Source organism: Neofelis nebulosa, chromosome 1 (assembly GCF_028018385.1).
Source record: "Neofelis nebulosa isolate mNeoNeb1 chromosome 1, mNeoNeb1.pri, whole genome shotgun sequence".
In the NCBI taxonomy this organism is placed as follows: Eukaryota; Metazoa; Chordata; class Mammalia; order Carnivora; family Felidae; genus Neofelis; species Neofelis nebulosa.
Genome location: NC_080782.1, coordinates 26,149,076 through 26,172,230, shown reverse-complemented (window position 1 = coordinate 26,172,230; position 23,155 = coordinate 26,149,076). Strand labels below are relative to the sequence as shown.

Sequence of the window (23,155 nt, the reverse complement as noted above, 5' to 3'; positions counted from 1 at the left end):
AACCTGCTGGTCTCCCCAGTGTTCATTGCCTGTATTTACAAGGCGCTTTGTGTTTGACTCCTGCCCGACTGCCTTCTGTCCAGTCCCCTGGCCACTCTGACCCCCTGCCATAGACCTTGCCTGAGTGGTCTCCTGTTGGGGGTGCTCCTTTGTCTTTCAGCTGCAGGAGGGTAGTTCCTTCCAGCTTGTGTGTCAGATATTAGCCCAGGTGTTACTTTCATAGGGAGCCTTCCCAGGGCTAGGCCAGGTCTCTGGGAGAGCTTTCATTGCACTTACTGTATGCCTCTCTTCACAACACTTCCTACAATTGTGAGTTTATTTTTATCTGTGTCACTGTTTGGAAATGTTTGCTTCTGCAACCTGGCAGCTCTGGAGAGATTCAGGGGCACTGTTTTTGTTCATCACTGTATCCTCAGTCCCTAGTACAGTGCCTGGTTTTGAGAGGCACTCAATAAATAGAATGAGTAAATTAATGGAAGTCCTTCCTTCAGTAGTGAGAGGGCACTCCAACCAGTTTGGATAAGAATAGGAAACTGAGTTTCTGCTTCATCTCCCAAGGTCACAGCTGGCTCTTTACCAGTCTTCCTTCTGAAAAGCCTTTCTCTCATCCTGCCTCCTGTCAAGGTATCAGAAGGCCCGTTACCCTGCAGGGTGCGTGTAACACAGTGGAATGTATAAACCAGTGCTGCCTCAGGAAGACATTGCTGCCCCGATGTTGTCACTCTGAGGGTTTCCTCACCCTAAGTAAGGCTGTGCCCGAGTGGATTGGACAACTTTCCTTGAATATTTATTTTGAATATTTCCTTGAATAATAAAGTCGTCCTGTATTGGGAAAGGCTGTTTACTTGAAACTTGTCCTAATGACTAAAATGACTGCTCTCCAAGGAGGGAAGATTAACTGTTTGTGGACATTGGGAGCCTCACAGCAGAGACTCCTTAGAACTTCCTTGTAGTTCACTGGGACAGGAGAGAACATCTTGAACTCCCCTCGCTGGTGCACAGCTGTCCATCTCTGTGCGCCCTCCTTTCTGTAGCCACTGGATCTGACATTTTTCCCCCTTTGGTGAAAGACTATTTATAAGAGAAAATTAACTGGCTAACCAACATTGTAAAATAGCCTCACTTGTAGGGGAAGACATGCAAATTTTTTAAAACTATGTGGCCCAGGAGTGCCTGGGTGGCTCAGTCCATTGAACATTGGACTCTTGATTTTGGTTCAGGTCGTGATCTTGCGGTTTATGGATTTGAGCCCTGAGTCGGTTTGTGGATTTGTGCCCTGAATTGGGTTCTGTGCTGCCAGTGCCACTGCTTGGGATTCTCTCTCTGCCCCACCCACCCTGCTCACGTGCACGTGTGTGCTCTCTCTCTCTCTCTCTCTCTCTCTGAAAAATAAATAAATAAAAATAAACTAAAAAATAAAAATATTGTGGCCTAAGCTGGGGAGGGAGGGAGCTGAGACTTGGGGCTGAACCCACCACACAGGTGGCTCCCCTCTGCAGGCTGAGAAACAGTGGTCTGTGTATAAGCTGCCATCCAGGGCAGTGCTGCTCCCAGTTTGCGCAGCTAAATCACCTGGGAGCTCGTTAACGTGCAGATTCTGATCCACTAGGTGTGAGGTTGGGCTTGAGAGTCTGCTGTCCAGGTGATGCCGCTGCATACCTGGAGCGGTAGGGTCTTCTAAAGCAATAGCCATCATCCTGTTTCAGCTTTGGATTTTCTTCTTCAGGTTTCTGATATTTCATAGTTCTGGGGTGGAGCCTGGACATAAGGAGGTTTTTAATTTTCCCATGTGATTTTAATGGGCAGCCTGATTCGTTGATTTGTGAAGAGGTATTTATGTATGTATGTATTTCTTTTACTTCAGTGATAACACCTGAACAAGGAACACCTTACCACCCACCCCCTTAAGCACACATCTAATAAAATATTCTGGACACTGCAGACTTCAAAAGCCAAATAATTCTTAACAGTTTTGATGGTTTGAAGTATCTTCTCCTTGACCAGTAGTTTCTAAACCTGATTTTATATTATAATGGGCACTTTTTTCTTTTTAAACACCTTTAAGATTTTTTTAAGTGGAAGATTTCAAGCAGTATAAAAGAAAAGAGAATATGATGAATTCCCTTTCATTCATCACCCACCTTCAACAATTCTCTTTTTTTAAGTTTTTTATTTTGAGAGAGACAGAGTGTGAGTCAGGGAGGGCGCACCTGCCAGCACAGAGCCCAGTGTGGGGCTTGAACCCACCTGTGAGATCATGACCTGAGCTGAAATCAAGAGTTGGACGCCTAACCAACTGAGCCATGCAGGTGCCCCAGCAATTTTTAACTCGTGCCTAATCCTATTTTCTCTGTTTCCCCTGAATTATTTATTTATTTATCTATCTATTTATTTATTTATTTTCCCCTTGAGTCATTTTGGAATAAATCCCAGACCTTACCACATTTCATTCATGAATATTTTGGTATACATCTCTAATAATTAAGGATTCTTTTTATAAATATAATCATAAAACCGTTGTCACCCCTTTCAAATTTAACATTAAAACCATCAATACCATTCAATAGCCAGTCAGTATTCAGAATGTCCCCATTGTTTTATAAACTTTTAAAACAATTTTTCATCTTTTTATGTTTTATCATTAATCAAGACTCAATGAGATTGATCTCTTGCCGTTGATTGATAGGTGTCTTAAGTGTCTTAATCTATAGATTCTCCCACCATTATTTGTTTTCTTGCTTTTCAGTGTTTGTTTATTTTTGAAGGAGAGAGAGAGTGTGAGCGTGGGAGGGACAGGGAGAGAGAGAGGGAGACAGAATCCAAAGCAGGCTCCAGGCTCTGAGCTGTCAGCACAGAGCCCAACAAGGGACTTGAACTCATGAGCCGTGAGATTATGACCTGAGCCGAAGTCAGACACCCAATGGGGAGCTACCCAGGTGCCCCCATTATTTGTTTTCTTGCAATTTATTTGAAGAAACCAGGCTATTTGATTGTTTCTTATAATCTAGATTCGGTTGGTGTTTAAAATAGTGCCCCCCAATGGATTGATTAGATTTAATGACTTGATCACATTAAAATTCTGATCTCTTCAACTTAGAAAGTCCCTATAAAATGTGCAGTGTGCATACAAGTGGCATCTGATTATTTTCCATTATAGTTACACCACAGTTAAACTTCTTATTTCCCATGAGGTTTTATTTTAAGCTCTTTGACTGAAAGGTGTTTGTAGCTCACAGTGATGCAACTTACACAGGTTTCTTATTAATAGAAACCTGCATCTGTTAACTAGAGGAAGAGGTGGTGTCCCTGTATAGCTCTGATCTTTGCAACTCTGAAACCTAACTTTCCCACATCCTACCACTTAACAGGTTATTTTTAGAACCTAAAATTTCTCATGCAGAAACTGAAGTCATACTGGTTGGGTTCAGGGCGTAGCTCTCCTAATGCTTACTAGTTGTATAACCTGTGAAGGACCTTAGTGGCGCTGTCTCAATTTCTTTATCTGTGAAATGGAATAATAGTAGTACATACCTCATAAGAGTTGTCAGGAGGATTAAATGAATAATTTGTGTTACCTAATTAGAGTCTGGCATACAGTAAACACTTATTTGTTTGTTGTTGTCAGAGTGCTTGATAAAATGTCTCGGCAGCAGTCATCTTTTTTTTTTTAAGTTCATTTATTTTCAGAGAGAGACCACAAACAGGGGGAGGGGCAGAGAGAAAGGGAGAGAGAGAGAGAGAACCCCAGTCAGGTTCCATGCTGTCGGTGCGGAGCCCAACACGGGTTGAACCCACAGACCGTGAGATCATGATCTGAGCTGAAACCGAGAGTCAGATGCTTGACCGACCAAGCCACCCAGGTGCCCCTAGGCAGCAGTCATCTTAATTACTGGTTTTCATATTAGTCTGACTGAAACAACATGGATGCTTAATTGCCACTATATGATGAGAAAGATCACTCCCAATTTTGGAATTCATATATTTTTAGATATCACAGATTCCAGTCCCCTCATTTCAGGGATGAGGAAACAGACCCAGAGGGGTGGGGTAGCTTACTTAGGGTCACACAGAATCAGAGGCAGAGCTAGGATTTGAACCCAGAGTCCCAACTGACTTGGCCAGAGATAATTCATGTGCATTTGCTCTTCTTAACAGGAAAATAAGGTTCATGTCCTGCCACTCTGCTTTTGCTTCCTCAGTTCATTAAAGTTGAGCTTTCATATTTAGTGAATTACTCTAGTACTAAAACTGGTGACATCTCTTTCTTCTAGATTGCCAGCATACTTTGTTGTCCCCACCCCTCTTCCCGAAGAGGATTTGTCACGCTTTCAGGGTCACGGCATACCAGTAAGTACATCTAGAAACCCTAATAGCCGTGGGTTGCTCATCAACCCATTCTGACAAATTATTCTATTTAAAGCCGTTGGCTTTGGTCCTCCGTTCAAAACTGATCCATAAATATCTCAGGGAGTCACTAAAAAAGTTTTTCTCTCAGACTTGAGGCTCCCTAGGACAGAGCTCTAAAGCTTTCACAGATGCAGTAGAGTTTTTAGCAGAAACATCTTAGAGATTTAAGAGGATTATGTATCTGTCTAGTGTTGAAAGCCAGCCTGATTTAACACCTGAAATCATTTTGAGGCTGAGCTAGCTGACCACCCTAAGGGAATAAGGTTTAAGATTCTTTTGGGTCCCACTATTAATTTTTGAGTGGGCGTGGCCATGTTTTCTCCCAGAGGCAACATGGAGAACTAACTTACTTTTCACAGAATAGACTGGGATGGGAGCCATATTTAATGTGTCACTGATCAAAGAAAGCAATACTTTGGCAGTTACTCCAGTTTCTAATTGGTGGTGGGAGTTGCCAAGCCTTCACGGAATTTAGTAAGGAATGAGAATTATAAATAAATGCTGTGCTGTGCACATGGCTCGTTCACCAAAAAGGTCATTCCTGTATGGGAGTTGAGATGTTTAATCAGAGGTCACGTGCTCAGAAGCTCATGCAGGCAGGTAGGTAATGAGCTTGGCCCTTGCAGTGAACCAGATACCATCCGCCTGAGTTAAGGGGAGTCTGCTTCTCTGTGCCAGCCAATTTGTGCTGTGTGGGAATATGGGCCTTGTCTTGCCAGATATCTGATTTCTCAGGAGAAGCCAGAGATAGGGATTTTTATGTGAGTTGTGAGTTTTCCCAGTTCCTAAATGTATGCAACTGATTTAGATGTTTAAAAAACTCTGGTCTTTGGGCTAGAGTTGGCTCATGTCCCACCAGTTTGCAACCTTTGATTGAGAGCTGTGGTTTTCACACTTTCTGGTCTTAGCGCTCAACACTCTAAAACATTATTGAGGATTTCAAGGAGTTTTTGTTTATGTGGATTATATTGTTTCATATTTGCCATATGAAAAACTAAAAACAAAACTTACTGCTTATTTTAGCAATAAACTTACTACATTTTAATGTAAGTGACATTTTTGTGAAAAATAACTATTGTTCAAAACAAAAACATAGGATAACAGTGTTTTACATTCTTAAAAATAGAAGACCACCGGATTCTTCTATCTGCCCCTTTCATTCAGTGTGTTCTAGTATGGTAGCGTTTGGTTGAAGTACATGAAAATCCAGCCTCACACAGATCCATATTTGGGGAAGGGAGGAATATTTATTAGCCTTTTCAGATAACTGAGAATATTGTTCTTTGATGGTACACCAAAAAAAAAAAAAAAAAATGATTGGTAGTTTCATAAAGGTTAATTGCAATAGGAATCTGAAAATATAATGAATTTTTCATTCTCTGCTAAATTAAAACCCATGGGTCTGTCTTGTACTTGTCATAGATCTTAAAACATGAATGATTTTATGACGTTATATAGTGGTCATTTGGAAAATGTTGGTTCACTGGGCTATACAGATCATCCAAATATTAACTTATTTCCTTATATAATATAAAAATCAGAAGTGCCTGGGAGCTCAGTCAGTTGAATGTCCAACTTTTTTTTTTTTTTAAGTTTATTTATTTATTTTGAGAGAGAGCGCACACAGGGGAGGGGCAGAGAGAGGGGGAGAGAAGGAGAATCCTTGGGATTTTCCCTCTGTCCCTCTCCCCCACTTGTGCTCGATCTCATGCTCTCTCTCTCTCTAAAATTTTAAGAAATCACATTCATTAGCATTGTCTCTGTCTTGTCAGAAGTCTGTATATTTTGGGAAGCTGTCCAGCTGGAGTCAGAGGTTAGTTTTACACAATGTGATTTTTGCTTGAAAGTTCATTTTTTATTTGCAACAATCTGTCAGTTGTTTTCCTTGAAGTGGCAGGGTCACTTCATTTTTTTTTTTGAGGATGCATCTGCCAGATTCCAAAGTCTAAACACCCGTTGTTTGACTTGCACTCATTCTGTATGGGTTTTGGTTTTTTGGTTTTTTTCCTCACTCATTCTTTCAATTCCATGGAAAGAGCAGCTAGTTTGCCTCTCAGCTCAGGCACACACGTGCTCTTTCTTGTGACCAACGCCATTTCAGTGCTTACTTCACACTCCATCGCACGGAATAGAAAGTGTCTTACTACTAAATTGTCCATAATGGTCAAGATTAATAACATTAATAATTTTTAGTCCTTCATTAAGGACATTCTCAAGTGAAGGAGAATTTTTTTTCCTGTGAGTGTGTGGCAGCAAAGAATACAGTGGTGACCAATGGCATCTGGTGGTGGTGCCTTGGTTGGTGCTAAGACACCAGCACTTTTGCCCACCAGGGCTTTGCCATAGGTGCGAATGTCAACACTGTGAAAAGGACACAGTTACCTCTTAATATTTATTCTCAGAACACCTGAAAGGGTCTTGGGACCCTGCCCCCACCCCCCCACCCCCCACCATGCCTCCATCTCAACATTTTAAGAATTGCTGTTGTAGAAGGATGAAAATGAATGTCTTCATTTCTCAGCCTTTCAGAGATGGATCTAGGGAAAGAAGGTGAGCTCTGTGGGAAGAAACAAATACGAATTGTCCGCACCTGTGCAAACAGGCTGCTTTTCCACCTGGCGTTGTATGAAATTTTGATACTGTGTTCTAGCCAGGCCTTCAGGCTGAGGAGTAGGAAGTGTTCTGCTAAGACCTGAGTGGGGAGCCAGCAACATAACTTTGATAGAAACAGTAGGAAAGTGTTCTCACTTTTTCAGATCTGCCTTAATGATATGTCCTGGAAGTTGTTAGTGGAGTTTGCATGAACGGACAGCAGAAACATTTTGTACGTAATGGAATTTTCACATTTACCCAGGGAACACAGAGCTCTCGGTACACATAACGTAAAATTTGCCATTAATGGCATTTATGTATTCACAATGTTGTACAACCATTACTGCTTTCTAGTTCCAGAACATTTGCGTATCTCCATGCTTTTTTACCCTGACTTTTCAGCTAGTCTGTTTTTTTCTTGCCTTCACTTATTTTCAGTGAAGACCTACATCGTTTGTAAATTCAGTCACATCCTTGCTCTAATAGTGACTTTGGCGTCCTCTACCCTCTGCTGTTCTCCAGCCCCTGAGTATTTATATTTTCTGGCCGCGGGGCTAGTGAACATTGCTAAAGATGATTCAAACCAAACAGCAGAGTGTTCCTTAATGGGATGTGCGAAAGCCATGTTACCTTGCCTCTGTTGGGCCTTTGTTCTGGCTCAGCAGTCTGTTATTTAACTCCTTTTGGATCCTGTATCATTCTTCCCTGGGGCTGGTGTAAACCATCTTTGCATTCTTTTTAAGTTTGTAAATTCCATTCTTTTTTTTTTTTTTTTTTTTTTTTTAAAGTTTTATTTACTTTAGTAATCTCTACTCCCAGTGTGGGACTCAAGCTCATGACCCTGAGATCCAGAGTCACAGAGTCACATGCTCTTCCAACTGAGCCTGCCAGGTGCCCCTGTAATTCCATTCTTCTTCTTTTTTTTTAAGTTTATTTATTTTGAGAGAGAGAAAGCCCAAGTCCAAGAGGGGCAGAGAGAGAGAGAGTCCCAAGCAGGCTCCACACTCGGTACAGAGCCTGACATGGGTCTCAATCCCCTGACCATGAGACCCATGACCTGAGCCACTATCAAGAGTTGGACTGTTCAAACGACTTAGCCACCCAGGCAACCCCCCCTGTAATTCCAGTCTTAACTTTTGTACTGAGAGACAACATTTCCCCCACTTCTGTGGGATCTTGGACAATCAGCGACAAGACCTCCTCCCTCAGCTTCCTCCTTCACCTCCTGTTGTTTTTTTCTGTGTTCCTGTTTCCTTATCCTGAATCTAACTAAACATCTGCCTGGCTCTTGATCTCATCTGCCCTTGTTTTGTCTGGAGCCTGCTTCCATCAGTCTTCCGCCTTCCACGTGGATCTTTCCATGGTTCTGCTCTACCTGAAGGCATGTTCAAGCTTTCCCTAACCTGAAGAAGCCCCTCCTGAAGAGCTAAGTTGTTGTCTTGTTCTCCTTCCGACAAACATATTTCAAGACTCTACTGACCTAGGTTTCTCAGTTGGTTAAGCATCCGACTCTTGATTGGCTCAGATCATGATCTCACAGTTCCGTGGGATTGAGCCCCATGTTGGACTCTGCGCTAGCAACGAGGAGCCTTCTTGGGATTCTCTTTCTTATCTGCCCCTCCCCACTCACACTATCTCCATCTCTCTCTCTCAGAATAAATAAATGAACGTTAAAAAATAAAAGACTGTGTACTAACTGCCCCTACTTTGTCTCTCTACTTGTTTCTTCTTGCGTGGTGACTTTTACCCCCTACTCTGCTGAAGGACCTTCCCGAAGTCACTATGCCTTGTGTATCGCCACCTCTCTTCCCCATCGCTGCAGGTGTGACCCTAATTATGTTCTCTTTTTTTGCTTCTAAATTCCTCTCTTGCTTTGGACACACTGTGCTTTCTTGGTCCTCTGACTTCCTTAATAGTTTCTTCTTTCTTACACTGGTGTCCAGTTGTAGATGATCCCCTAAAGCTCTGTCTTTGGCTCTACTAAGAGAGATACCTTAAGATGTACCAAATAATGAATAATCTCCCCCTCTCCCTCTTCAAAGTTAAATAGAATAGGGGCACTTGGGTGGCTTAGTCGGTTGAGTGTCCGATTGTTGATTTTGGCTCAGGTCATGATCCTAAGGTCGTGGAATTGAGCCCTACATTGGGTTCCACACACTGAGTGTGGAACCTTCTTAAGATTCTCTCGCTCTCTTGCTCTCCTGCACACTTTTGCGCGCACTCTCTCTCTTTCTCCCCTTCCCTCCCTCCCCCTCTGTCCCCTCACTCTCTCCCTCTCTAAAAATAAAAATAATATTTTTTTAAATAATAAAAGTAAACAGGATTAACAAGGAGTGATTCTTGTCTGTTGTCAAGACTTTTATACTAAGAACCCAGACAGAAATCATACATATTACAATAGGAGAAGACATGCTTTTGTTAAATTCTTATGAGAAGTATGTCTTTGACTAAGAATTTTGCTTGTTTCTGGGCGTATGGGTGGCTCAGCTGGATAAGCATCCAACCCTTGATTTTGGCTCAGGTCATGATCTCATGGTTCAAGGGTTCCAGCCCTATGTCAGGCTCTGCATTGACAGGAGCCTGCTTGGGATTCTGTCTCTTTCTCTGCCCCTCCCCTGCTCTCTCTCTTTCTCAAAATATATAAACTTAAAAAAATTAAAAATTTTGCTTGTTTCCTGTTTATTTTTAAAAACAATACCTAGTGCTTTTGCTTTTATTTTATTATCTATTTTCAGAGTATTAAAAAAATTAAAAATAATTTTTTTAATGTTTATTTTGAGAGAGAGAGAGAGACAGAGCGTGAGCTGGAGAGAGGCAGAGAGAGAGGGGACACAGAATCCAAAGCAGCTCCAGGCTCTGAGATGTCAGCACAGAGCCTGACGCGGGGCTCGAACTCACGAGCTGTGAGATCATGACCTGAACCAAAGTCTGCCGCCCAACTGACTGAGCCACCCAGGCGCTCCTAAAAATTTTTTTTAAAAATATTTGTTTATTTTTGAGAGACAGACAGACAGATTATGAACAGGTGAGGGGCAGAGAGAGAGGGAGACACAGAATCTGAAACAGGCTCCAGGCTCTGAGCTGTCAGCAGAGCCCAACACAGGGCTCGAACTCAAGAACTGTGAGATCATGACCTGAGGCAAAGTCAGACACTTAACTGACTGATCCACTCGGGCATTCCTATTTATTTTTTCAAGTAGAGAATAGTTAGGGAATTACCCCAGAAGAGATGAGACAGGTATGGTTGTGCCCCAAAGAGAACATGAATTATGGTTGAATGTCACCAAGAGTTAACCCTTTCTATCCCAAGAGAAGAGATAAAAAGGATTACGGACCCTTAATTTCTTAGAACCTGTCACCTAGTCGTGGCTAAGAGTGTCTCTCCTTTTATCCAAGTGAGCTGCAGCAACTAGGGGCATGAGTGCCTGGGCATTCAAATTACTGCCACCTTTGGCTGAGGGCTAGAAACTGTGTGGTGATTTCTGTACGTTGCTTAGTATGACATTGGGAGAAGACAGCAGAGGGCCTTTTGATTTGTCTTAGTGTCCTAACACGTCCACCTTATTAGGAACCTTAAAGAGTCAAAGTACGGCCTGGCCCTGAAAGGGGAGGCGTTGCTTTTTGGCATTTCCTAGAGCGGTCCTATGTTCCTCTGCCCTCACTCCCTGGGTGAGCTCGTTATCAGCTGGCTGCTACCTCCCATGTCCGGAGCCCCAATCCTGCCTTCCCCTCCTAAACTCATAACCCTCATCTAATGTGCCTCCTGGATAGCTGCACATGGGTATCCTGTTGGCACTGGACACCTAATACATCCAACACCCATTCCATCATCTTCCCCTGTAACCCCAAGCCAGTTCCTCCTGGCTTTCTAAGTGTGGTGCAGAGTTATCGCCTGGATCTTGTGCTCATCTTGAACCTCACAGCCCAGACTTCTAGCCTGTCCAGTGGATGGCTTATACCATTCATTGCAGATGAATAGCAAAAAGGTATCAGTGCTGGATGGCAGAATTATAAAAAGCATCTTCCCCTAGGTTTTATCTTTGAGCTAAGGCTGATGACTTGGTCAGCAGAGCAGTGGCTGTGCTCTAGCCATTCTCAGCCCTTAACCAGGCCTTGATGGGGCACAGAGTCCACACAGTGCTCACCTGCCCTAACGAGGCTTGCCCTGTCCTCCGTTCCAGGCTCCACTGGCAGATTACTTTGCTCAGTTCTCATTTCCTTTTGTTCCTGCAAAACAGCAAACAAACTCTCCCACTGTAGCCAGAAAAGTGCCTGAACACCTGAACCTGTCACTTACAGTCATTCGTGTGATTTCTTCCTCTTTTGCCTTCCCTTTGTGGTTCCTTGTAATTCTCTTCTCTTATTTACCACGTTCTACCTTTTATTATGTTTGTGAATGCATTTCCCTTTTGAGAGTATAAGCTCCTTGGAGTAGACACACTATCCTCGCCCTCTTCACATCCTCTTCACCTAATGCAGCGCCTTGCATGTACGGGTCTGGTATCCTTTGTTGAGTAGCCAGCTTCCCGTTCTGTCTGGTGTGAACTTTCTCTACTGACAGGAGCTGCCTCCTTCTTGCCATCCAGGTAGAGCACAGCATTTAGACACACTGCTGCAGCTTTCAATGCAACTTGAGGAAGTTATTTGGTCTCTCCAAGCCTCAGTTCCTTGCTGTTAATGGAATTAGAAATCACCCCTGTCGGGGCACCTGGGTGGCTCAGTTGGTTAAGCGTCCGACGCTTGATTTTGGCTCAGATCACGATCTCATGGTTCGTGGGTTCGAGCCCCACATCGGGCACTGCATACACAGTGTGGAGCCTGCTTCAGATTCTCTGTCTCCCTGTCTTTCAAAAATAAACATTAAAAAGAAAAGAAAAGAAAACCTCAGTGTGTAAGAGGGGAAAGAAGGAAATCACTGCAGTCTGAGAGTGTGACTGAGAATCACATGAGTTAGTTGACATGAAGTCCCTGGCAGAGCAGGTTCACCACGGTGACTAGCCTAGTGATGGTGATGCAGTCATCTAGGCTCCCGGCACTCAAGCCCGGTCAGACCATGAGCAGGTCTGAGTGTAACTGTCTAGACCTGGGGGTCTTTTTTGTTTTTGTTTTAAGACTAAATCATTGTTTTTCATTGTAAGTAACTAGTCTTTGGCTTAACAAAGTTGAAAATATTCAGCCATTTCCTACCCAAGTTATACATTTCCCTGAGTGAATTTAAATGCTCAGCTTACCTTTCTCCCGCTGGATTGTGTATCTGGATTATGACTGAAAAACCTTTCTTCCCCTTTGCAGTTATGGTGTTGGTCCTGCCACAATGGATGTGCCCTTTTGAAAATGTCAGCACTGCCCAAAAAAGAACAGGATGATGGCCTTTCACAAATGCAAAAGAGCTTCTTGGATGGGTCAGTACTGTTCTACATTTTGTGACTGGTTAGCTCGAGTTCTTGTTTTCCAAAGAAGCTTCATTCCTGTTTACCTGCTGATAGCTTAGTGCTCAGGAATACCATAGAGAGGGATCATTTTTAATCCCTTTGAAAGGAAGGGCGCCTGGCTGGCTCAGTCGGTAGAGGATGCAACTCTTGATCTTGGGCTCATGAGTTCGAGCCCCACATTGGGTGTAGAGATTACTAAAGAACAAAAAACTTAAAAATACATAATTTTGAAAGGAGTCGGTATAACATAATCGTTAAGAATGTCAACTGCAGGGGCACCTGGCTAGCTCAGAGGAGCTTGCAACTTTTGATCGCGGGGTCGAGTTCAAGCCCGATGTTGGGTGTAGAGATAACTTAAATAAATAAAACTTAAAAAAAAAAAATGTCAACTGTATTGTTTTTAAAGATGCACACTGAGGTATTTAGGGGGGAGGGCATGATGGCTATGGTATTGACAGTGGTCAAATCCAGGTCATGGCCTATGTCACTGTCCTTTGATACATGTTCCACGTGCTTCCATTTCCACCTCCGATGACTGGGAGCCGCGGTCCTGTGGTAGCTAGTTTGTTGGCAAGGATCAAATGGGAGGATACCTACACACACAGATCTTGCCACGTCTAAGTGCTTGGGAAAAATAAGCTGTTTCTAATTCACTTCTGCTCTTTTAATCTCCTGTTACTTTTTGATACCTAGAATCTATAAGACCATCCACAGGCCACCCTATGAAATTGTTAAAACTGAAGACCTGTCAAGCAACTTCCTGTCCCTGCAGGACATCCAGACTGCCTACTCTAAATTCAAACAGCTGTTTCTGATAGGTGAGAAAAATGCAGAACAAAAGCTCTCTGTCAAATAGGGAAAGACATGCCGTGTGGATCAGGTGACAGCTGGTACCTTCTCCCTGGTCTCTGTATGTACCCGAGGCTCATGACCATGAGGGTTGATGTCATAGAGCAGAGGGGCTGGTAGCTGAGGAGCCGCTGTCATTGCCACGTTCACCGCACGCGCCCCCCTCCCCCTCCATTTTCTTCCAGGCTTTTACCCCGCTGCCCCTTCTGACAACAGGGAACACAGGCCCACCCCTCCATTGCTCCTCTTCTCTCCTTCCTCAGCACAGTGTCGCCCAGTGGTGTACACAGGGGCTTCTCTCTTTAAAAGTTGTGGAGCCATGCAACACCTGTATTCGCTGGCTCGCTCACGGCGATTGATAAAGTGGATGATTGGTTTTGTTTTCCTTAGTGGCTTATTGAATGGACCGCCTCCCACCCGCCCCCCCACCCCAAGTGAAAATATCTTTTTTTCTTCTGATTAAGTAGAAATGTACAAAGTAGGAAATGAAATATGCCCATCCCGGCCACCCCCACTTCTCTGCCTGGGCTGCCCACTATGAACAGCTTAGGACCTGAATCCTACTTAACCAGCCCAGTTGTTTATTAATTCTCGTTCTTCAGTGAATCTGTATTACCATCTGAGATTTGTCACAGTTTTTCCTAACTTGGACTTTCTAGCCTAGCAAATTCTAATGACTTAGGATTCATTCATTCATTCAGCTGACATTTATTGAGTTTCCATTATATACACTGATTATGGAGGCATTTGAGATAAAGATGAATATGATGCCCAGGTAAACAGCAGTGTCCACCTCTAACTAGATTTATAAAAAGCAGGGACCTGGTGGAGAGTGATACACTGCCCTAGTTTTTTGGGGTTTTTTTGTTTCTGCAGATCTTAAATTTTGGGTACTCTGCACATTCAGAGAAACTTCTCTAGTAATAAACTATAGAAATGATCCTTGAAAGTATAGTCTTCACTGCACTAGTTGGTGCAGGACTGTGATTCTACCACTTTCCGTCTCATCACCCAGGACTTGCAGAGAAGTATCTGCCTTGTCGTTGATTTGAGTTTGCAGCTTGGACCTGTATTAGATGTCCGTGCAGCGCAGGTCTCTCTGTACCAAAGGTGTGGGGGCGGGGTGTGTGGTGTAGGAGTATGCAAGGAAAATGTGCTTGTGTATTTAGGATTCCAGCAGAAGCCAAGTCTCCCCCTTTGGGCTCCCTGGCATCAGGAGGTATGCCGTTATCTTCCAGTGCTAGAATAGTGTAGCCTGGGTGTCGACTGTTTCTGCCTAAAACATGTTACTCTCCTTGTTGAATCACAAGGTCAACCATGGCTTTACATAAATATTGTGGAGCACTTTTTATTTGAACAGTAAAAATCTAAAAAATCCATTTTTGACTGCCACCCCCTTCCAGAGGCTTACAGTTCAAACACCATTTCAGCTGAAGTCTGGAAGTGTCCTTTCTTAAGAATGGAGATCTGTGCTTGGATGCTGCAGTTCAAGTCCAAGACTGTCTGAACAGCACACTTGAGTAGCACAGATTTTTGGTGGCAGACATGTAAGAGAACAGTGACCTGACTTCCTTGCTCTTTTTTCTTTTTTCAGATAATAGTACGGAATTTTGGGACACAGATATAAAATGGTTTTCTCTGTTGGAAAGTAGCAGCTGGCTTGACATAATCAGGTATTTTAAAGCCATCATTTTGCTCATGAATTTTATAGTTCTCTAATTCAAAGTAGTAAAACAAATTGACAAACAATGGAACTGTTTTAAATGTTAAACATTTAAATGTGTTAAACATCACAGTTAGATGTTCTTAGATCACATATTCTATTGACAGCTCAGCTGGATTTTACATTTGTTTATTATTTCTGTGCACATTTGATCTGAATTTATCGACATGCTACTTGCTCACAAAGAGATCTCTCTAGACTATATATAGACTAGGCATGGAAAGACTGCAGAACAGGGGGGTGGCAACCCATAAGTCTAACTGAGTAACTGAGGCAGCAGTGCTGGCCTCCAAGAAGGGAACAGGAAGAAGGGGGGTGATGCTGACTTTTTACTGAATACCTTTTTGAATTACGTTTCTCCTGTGTATATTACTTATTTTAGAATGAGTAATGTCGGTTTTTCATAATTTCATGATTAATTTCAATTAGGCATTTTGGGTTTGGGAATTAGGTTGAGATTCCCAGAGACAGAATTCCTATATTCCCTTGCCTACTTCATAGTTTGAATAGCTCCTCTCTGTTGCTGTTAAAGAGAGGAGAGGGCAAAGGGAGGCACAGAAGAGCAATGATCAGGGTGTGAGAAGAGTCCCACCCCTAGGACACTTGTGAGGAAGGAGAAGAACTCCTCCCTCCAACTGGCACCGCATCTCTCGGTTCTGCCAGCGAGGTTTGTGGCAAGGAGCCTCAGCCCCCCAAACACTTGTTAACACATCCATTCCAGAGAGCCTGCTGCATGGCCCATAGTTGGAATGTGTAGTTGCCGACAGTGATCAACGTCACCAGGAAAAGCACCCTTCTTCACGTGGGGTGGGCAGAGAAGGTTGAGCATCCCTCACCAAATGAAGCACCGTCCAGGAAGGGCGCCCCTGCAGGCAGGGAACAGCATATGTGAAGCCCTTAGTTACAAGCAAAGGAAAGTCAACGCTGAAGATCAGGAATAGTGTGTACAGAGAGAGACAGAAGGGATTTCTGGACCTTGTTGGACTGTTTCAGCCACACTGACTGAAACAGCCACATTGGACAGGTGACCTTGAATTAGACCATGTGGGCGTGCAGCACAGTTTCCAACGTGGGCATTTGTGGGTCTTACTAGGACTCTCCGGCCAGACTCAGGCATGAGTTCTTAATAGGAGACTGTAGTTTAGAAACCACCTAGGAAGGTTTTGACATCAATTTTGGGATTCCCTTCTGAAAATTTTCAGTCTCTAATTGGCAGATGAGTGTCTTGAAGTATGTGAATAGGGTAAATGGTAACTTCTTTTCTGGAGGATTTCAAGTGAAAAAACAAATGAGACTGTCTCAATCTTCAGTTTCCTCTGTCTAAATTTCTCATGGTTTTGATGCCAACCTCAGAAACTAATGCCCCTTTTTCTTGTCTCTTTCCAATGTAGACGTTGCCTGAAAAAAGCAATAGAGATCACAGAATGTCTAGAAGCACAAAACGTGAACGTTCTTCTTTTAGGTAATACATTTAAAGCACAAAGAGTGGTTTTCGTTTCCCTTCACTCGAGACTCAATTTCTGCATATATAGCTTTATGTAATTGGAATTATCTTACAAAAGGAGCGAGCTAGTGTAGAAATCCTTCCCATTCTTTTCTACCCTGACCTTAGAATTCTTTGCGTTTGATTTCAGTGTTACAGTTTAAAAATAAACCCTTCATTTAGAACTTGGCAGACTTACTTGCAGCCCAAGAAGGAATTGTTTGGTATCTTCACCAAAGTTCACATTTCCTACTGCTTTGGGTTTTGTTTTGTATTAACTCCACTTGGTTACAGTTAAAATCTTTTGATAATCCTTTTTATATAAAGAAATCCATGAATGGTTTAATTGTTCTTTTTATATCTTTGTGTTTGACAGACAACCTTGTGCAGTCGCTATAGAAAGTTTGTGGGTCACGATTTCCTTTGCTTCAGTGGGCTTAACTTGCTAAACATGTGGACAGGACATAAGCATTCAGAATGTGTAAAAACAGGTGCAAACCGCTTTTATTTAAAGATTGCTAGAGTTGGTTAGACCTGAGCTAAAATACGATGTTTGCTATTTAGAATATTTTCAACTTCTCATAGCCCTGCACTTCGGTTCAGTAGATCATCTCATGCTTTCATGCCCTCAAGCTTTTACCATGGCTCTGACGTGCTCCATGACTGCTGAAATTTAGCCTCTGTGGGCGGGCTGCACATGTGTCTGCCTGGGGCTTCTGTACCACCTGATGCTGGCTCGCTGACTTGGATTTTACGATATTGACTGAGCACCTACCATGTGCAGAGCTCTATACTTCTGCCTTCTAGAAGTTTACAGCCTAATGAGAGTTGGCCTGAGCATGTTATTGAAAAAGACCTAATCACCAATGGCAGAACAGAATACTGAGGAACTAAGTGGTATAGAGGAGGACGAATAAAGATCAGAATCTGAGAGGCAGAAGTCCTCAGGCCAGGCTGCAGTAGTCACAGTTGCATAAAACAACATCTGAATCTTTGGCTGAGATGTGAGAAGTCACTCGGTCCAGAAGAATGACTGAGTTGTCTCCTCTGAAATCTCATTTTCTGGTCCTTCTTCCTGTTACTCACAGGTTTACTGTTAACACCCGTCAGATGCAAGAAGGATGATTCCCTTAAAATTATGAAACTTATTTCAGGGCGCCTGGGTGGCTCAGTCAGTTAAATGTCCGACTTCAGCTCAGGTCATGATCTCACTGTTCACTGGTTTGAGCCCCGCATTGGGCTCTGTGCTGACAGCTCAGAGCCTGGAGTCTGCTTCGGATTCTGTGTCTCCCCCTCTCTCTGCCCCTCCCCCACTCATACTCTGTCTCTTTCTCAAAAACAAATAAAACGTTAAGAAAATTAAAAAAAAAAAAGAAAAGAAAGAAACTTGAAATAAGCTGATAACACTCCAAACACAAAACTCTGTTTCTTTTGAATCCACTGTTCCCGTAGTTTAGACTTGTCTCCCTGGAGGAGAAAAAGAACCACAAGCGTAAGCCTAGACCTTAGTGCCTCATGGTTCCAGGGTCAAAATGAAAGAGTTTTAACGGTGGACACATCCCCCTCCTTAGAATTTGTAAGTTTCTCTAGTTTCACCGATACTAGCACCGCCATCCTCCTGGACATTTTTAAATAGCAGCTTGAGTTGCACTTCTTTCTGCAAAGAGGAAACCACGGGGATGCAGACCCTAACTTTTAGGATCTGAAAACTCTAAGGCAAATGCATGGACAGAAATGTATGCTTTTATTTGCCGGGAGTCATGAATGCCGAACACACGTATGAATGGTGTTTTCATCACACAGGTTTTGTCCGGTGCACTCTGGGGGTGGGCACGTGGACATAGACCGAGGGGAGTTTCTCTGCCAGGCTAGGCGAGGAGAAGCGGGCACCTCTGTGCTCTCAGAGAAGGAAAGAGCTATGGAGCTGGGAATAAGGGAGTCCAAGCAGAGGGAGTGGAGGAGAGGAGCTCTGAGGGGAGTCTGAGGAGCAGCTGAGCCCTGGAACAGTGAGTCCAGTGATGGAGACTTTGACACGGCAATTGGAAGAGTTTTGAACTTGGTCTGTGAAGGCTAGCGGGTTGCCACCACGTGTATGGCTCTGCCCTCATTATGCGGCACGCCGGGATGCCGGTACGCTGACAGTGGATTTGATGTGCTGCGTTTTATTCAGTCAGTCAGCAGATCCGTGCTTAGTGCCAGCATATGCCGGAACCTGTACGGGACTGGCTGGAAGCAGTTTGTCTGTCAATCTGAACACTACCTGTTTTCCCCATGGGCCCTCGCCTTCAGGGAAGTAGACCTTGACTGTCATTAGCAGGCACACTTTGGTTTTGGGAACCCCACCAAAACTGTGCAAGGGTGAGCACTCTTTGTGGCTTTTTAATACTCCATACTCTCCTGCCTCTTTGCACTGCCGCTGGGCCCCTCCTAGAGGAGAATGCTTCCGACCTCTGCTGCCTCGTTTCCTCTCTGGTGCAAGTGATGATGGACCCCCACTGTAGAACCAGGATTGGTTTCCAGAGCCTTGTCCAAAAGGAGTGGATCATGGGCGGGCACTCTTTCCTGGATCGCTGCAACCATCTACGTCAGAGTGACAAAGAGGAGGTGAGTGTCCTCGTCGGAGAAGCGCCCAGTCTCTAATACCTGTCTTCAGGTGTCAGGTTGGTGCTTGTGAAGTGCATGCTGTTGGGCTTGTTAGGAAGGCCATGTTCAGTTCACTGTTGGATGACTCCAAATGCTTTAAACAGTACTGAAATCCTTCCCAGAGGAAAAGGGTATTAGTAAGTGGCTCAGTGCCTTTTCTTCTAAATTGTGTATTTCATGATGGGAATATGTATTTCATGATGGGAATAACACTGATTTATAAAACTTAAAAATTAATTCAGAGAGACTCCTACAATTTCTGCTAAGTTAGTGCTTGCAAAAAAATGAATATTCCACATAATAACACAAAGTAAATTTTCCCTTGCACATAAGCCTTTTCAAATAAAGCATGAGGTTATGTTAACACCATCCCTCACCAGGACCTTACCGGTGACATAGCGTGCTGTGCACATGACCTCTTCTGCGTCTGGCTGTGTGAATTGCGTTGTAGTTTAGCTGGCCCCCACGTCGTGGTCTAGTCTCAGCTGCAGCTATGCATTCTTCTTTGGCCGCATTGTTAATGATTGCTGAAGAGAAAATGAAGACAGGTGAACTTTCTTTAATGAAGTCACCTACAAAGCTCCGTGTTCTAGGAGCATGGCTCGTGGTTGTTCTTACTTCAGGTAATGAACGTGTCTGTCTGTGATGGGAAGCAGCATGGTGCAGCATGCCGTGGGAATAGAGAGCCATGGCGCTTGCCCTCAGGGTCTTCGCACATTTCTGGAAGACTGCGGCTTCTCTTGCTAGGCTGTGAGGTTTCTTTCAGGCCTGGTCTCTGCTCATCTGTGTCCCATCAAGCTGAATGGAAATCACCATTTTCAGCCTTGGAATGGACTTTGCCTTTCTGAGGAACTTTGCAAGGTTGATGGGACTCAAATAACATGATGGGCAGAGAGCAGATACTATGTGGGGAAGAGTATGTTTTGGATATCTTGAGAAGATAGGACTGTCAAGGACCATGTCTGGGGAGGGAGAATGAGTCCAAGAGCAGATACAGTCTGATCTGCTTTCACCCATCCTTTGGAGAAGTCATCCAAACTTTCTGAGCCCATTTTCATAACTATATAGTAGGGTTCAGATACTTTCCACTCTGTTTAATGATATACTGAGCAGAAAATGAAGTATGAAATAAAGTTGCTATATCAGCATTTCTTCGCATCTCCACAATGACATATTGATGTTGTTGGGGTTTTTTTTCCTTCTAAATGTGGCCATTTTAAAAGAATTATTTACTTATCTATTTATTTTTGAGAGAGTGAGTGAGTGAGCAAGCAGGGAAGGGGCAGAGAGAGCGAATCCCAAACAGGCTCCATGCTGTCAGTGCAGAGCCTGATGGGGGGCTTGATTTCACAAACCGTGAGATCGTGGCCTGAGTCAAAATCAAGAGTCAGACGCTTAACTGACTGAGCCATCCGGGCGCCTCTCAACTTCTGTCTCTCTTCTGAGCTCCGTGAGGCCTCGACAGCCTCCATAAGGGAGAGACTGTGACATGGCTTGTCTTACCCACCTGACACCTTCGCTGATGACTCAGAAGGATAAACACTTTGTGAATGACGAAGCACCCTAGAAAACCATCTCTACCAATAAAGGGCTTGCCTCCAGGAAGCTAGTAAAGGAGGCTATCTGTTAAAAAAAAAATCTGTACGCTTGTGGAAAAAAAGGTTAGAAACTCACCTTTGCTGCTTCTGCTGTCTTTCCCATCCTCTTTCTCTTCTGCATCCTCCTTGTGGGGGTGAAGAAGGGAATATTGACAAAATTCAACATGATGGAGTATAGTTTTTTGGTAATATGATTTACTAATGTGAAGAATGGAATTCTTTCAGGAGGTGATAACAATTTCACTTAACTGGGGTTCAGAGTGTTCCCTGTCATCAAAATCAGTTGCAAACGCTCATGTGTCAGTGTTTGGTCAGTAATGAGGTTTTACATATTTCGCCCTAAAATGTCTTTCGTACAGATCGGTACTGCCAAATACTGAAATGAGTCTACAGGCATGTGACTTTATTTATTTATTTATTTATGTATTTATTTCAGTATATGAAATTTATTGTCAGATTGGTTTCCATATAACACCCAGTGCTCATCCCAAAAGGTTAGGCATGTGACTTTAATTGAGCATATTCATTGCGTGGAGTGGGATGGAGTCGACTGTGTTTCCCAGGGAATACAGTGCTCAGAAGTGGTTTCCATGGCCATTGAGATGGCTGCCCCTGAACTCAGGACAGCTGGCCTTGGCCTTGTAGTGCCTGCTCAGTAATGCGTGTCTTGTTTTCACATAGGTTCCTGTGTTCCTGCTTTTCTTAGATTGTGTCTGGCAGCTGGTGCACCAGCACCCCCCAGCATTTGATTTCACGGAGACTTACCTGACTGTGTTGTCAGATAGCCTGTACATACCTATTTTTAGCACCTTCTTCTTCAATTCGCCTCATCAGAAAGATAACGTGGTAAGAGTCCCTCTTAGGAACTTGTGTCTTAAAGAAGCCCTGATTCATGAGTTTATTGCAATAGTTTTGATGATAAAAATATTTATAGAACACTATATACTTGGCCCTGTTTTGAGCGCTTTCTGGGTATTGGTAATTGTCACAGCATCCTGTGGGGGGTATATTCTTATTCCTGAGGAGCCAAGGCACTGAGAGGATGGGGAACTGGCCCACGTCCACGTTGGGAGCAAGTGTTGGAGCTGAGGAATTAAGCAGAATTAAAAGCTGTCCTTGATAAAGCTGGTCAGCATTCTCTTCTGTTTGCCTGGTACCTGGAGTTACTCTGGAGAGAATGGAGGCAAGGCAAAGCAGGGAAGCTTTTACTTTCCATCTTACACTCTTTTAAGTCTCTCCTAGGGCCTTGCTCCTGGGGGTTTTGCTCTCTAACCAAGCTTAGGGCCTCTGACCGGCTTCCTCTCGGCCCCGGGTTTGCTTGAGCTGGGCCTCCAGGAGCAGCGTTAGCCAATTACTCGGTGAAGCGGAGGCATGGAGCCTGGGCTTCCAGTCCCCCGGCCCCGGTTTCAGATCCCAGCCGGTCACTCACCAGCTTCGTGAGCCTCAGGCAGTTCAGTTTTCTGAGCCTCAGTTTCCTAAATATAAAATGTGACAAATAGTGACAGAGTTGGTGTCAAAGTGCCCGTCAGCGGCTGACATGTGGCCTGCTGGAAAATAAGGTGACCTTCTTCCCTCTCCCTTCCCACCCAAAGCTTTAAATGAACGACCACTGAAGGCCGCAGCCTTTAAAAACGAGGAAGCCGTGAGTGGTCTCGGGGCAGGAGCGCCCTTTCCGGTGCCCCTTGGCATTGTGTGTTTGCTCTCCTCAGCCCTCCCTGGAAGCCGTCATGACCTGTGCTTGTTTTGGCAGGGCAGGGAAAGCCAGGATACACAAAGCAAGCCTTTGAATCTGCTCACCGTGTGGGATTGGTCTGTACAGTTTGAACCCAAAGCCCAGATGTTGCTCAAAAACCCTCTTTATGTGGAAAAGCCAAAACTGGACAAAGGCCAGCGGAAAGGAATGCGTTTCAAAGTAAGATGTCCACGTGTCTAACCCCTTTCATCTGCCCAGGATCCCCGGGTATGGCAGGAAAAAGTGACATATGGATTCTGTAAACAGTCTGAAGAGTCAAGATTTGTGGCAGGCCAACTGTCAGGGCCCATGAGAATCATTTGCTTTCAGCAAATCAGCCTTTGCCCCGATGAGACATGACCATTTGCTGAATGTCACCGGGGATGTTACTGCCAAGACAGTTGTACTGCATGGGATTGTGTGAACCCTCTACCTGAGTGTGGTTAGCAGAGTAAAAGGTGCATTGATTGTGGGATTTGCTCAGTCTGTACTGGTTCATGTCTTCAATAGCAAGACCTTTCCTGATGAGGTGTAGCTACAGCTTTTTCTGTTAAGGGCTGTCCAGTCTCCTCACTGTATTGATGTGCAGAAGTAGCCACAGACAGCACATAAGCAAATAGGCACGGCTGTGTTCCAGGATTTATAAAAATAGGCAGCAGGCCAGATTTGGCCGTGGGCTGTCATTTGCTGACCCGT

At 43.9% G+C, this 23,155-nt stretch overlaps 1 protein-coding gene and 1 pseudogene across 5 annotated transcripts in view; one reads left to right on the top strand and one right to left on the bottom strand.

Moving 5' to 3' along the window:
• MTMR12 (myotubularin related protein 12) overlaps window positions 1–23,155 on the top strand; it is a 65,657-nt gene that overhangs the window by 37,250 nt on the left and 5,252 nt on the right. For all 5 annotated transcript variants that reach the window (XM_058716663.1, XM_058716672.1, XM_058716687.1 and 2 more), the window contains 8 exons: window positions 4,272–4,347; window positions 12,292–12,401; window positions 13,125–13,249; window positions 14,875–14,953; window positions 16,395–16,465; window positions 18,918–19,090; window positions 21,409–21,573; window positions 22,478–22,639. In XM_058716663.1, the coding sequence (XP_058572646.1) occupies window positions 4,272–4,347; window positions 12,292–12,401; window positions 13,125–13,249; window positions 14,875–14,953; window positions 16,395–16,465; window positions 18,918–19,090; window positions 21,409–21,573; window positions 22,478–22,639 (961 nt within the window). The remainder of the gene's footprint in view (window positions 1–4,271; window positions 4,348–12,291; window positions 12,402–13,124; window positions 13,250–14,874; window positions 14,954–16,394; window positions 16,466–18,917; window positions 19,091–21,408; window positions 21,574–22,477; window positions 22,640–23,155) is intronic.
• On the bottom strand, window positions 14,157–14,239 carry LOC131489279 (small nucleolar RNA U3; annotated as a pseudogene).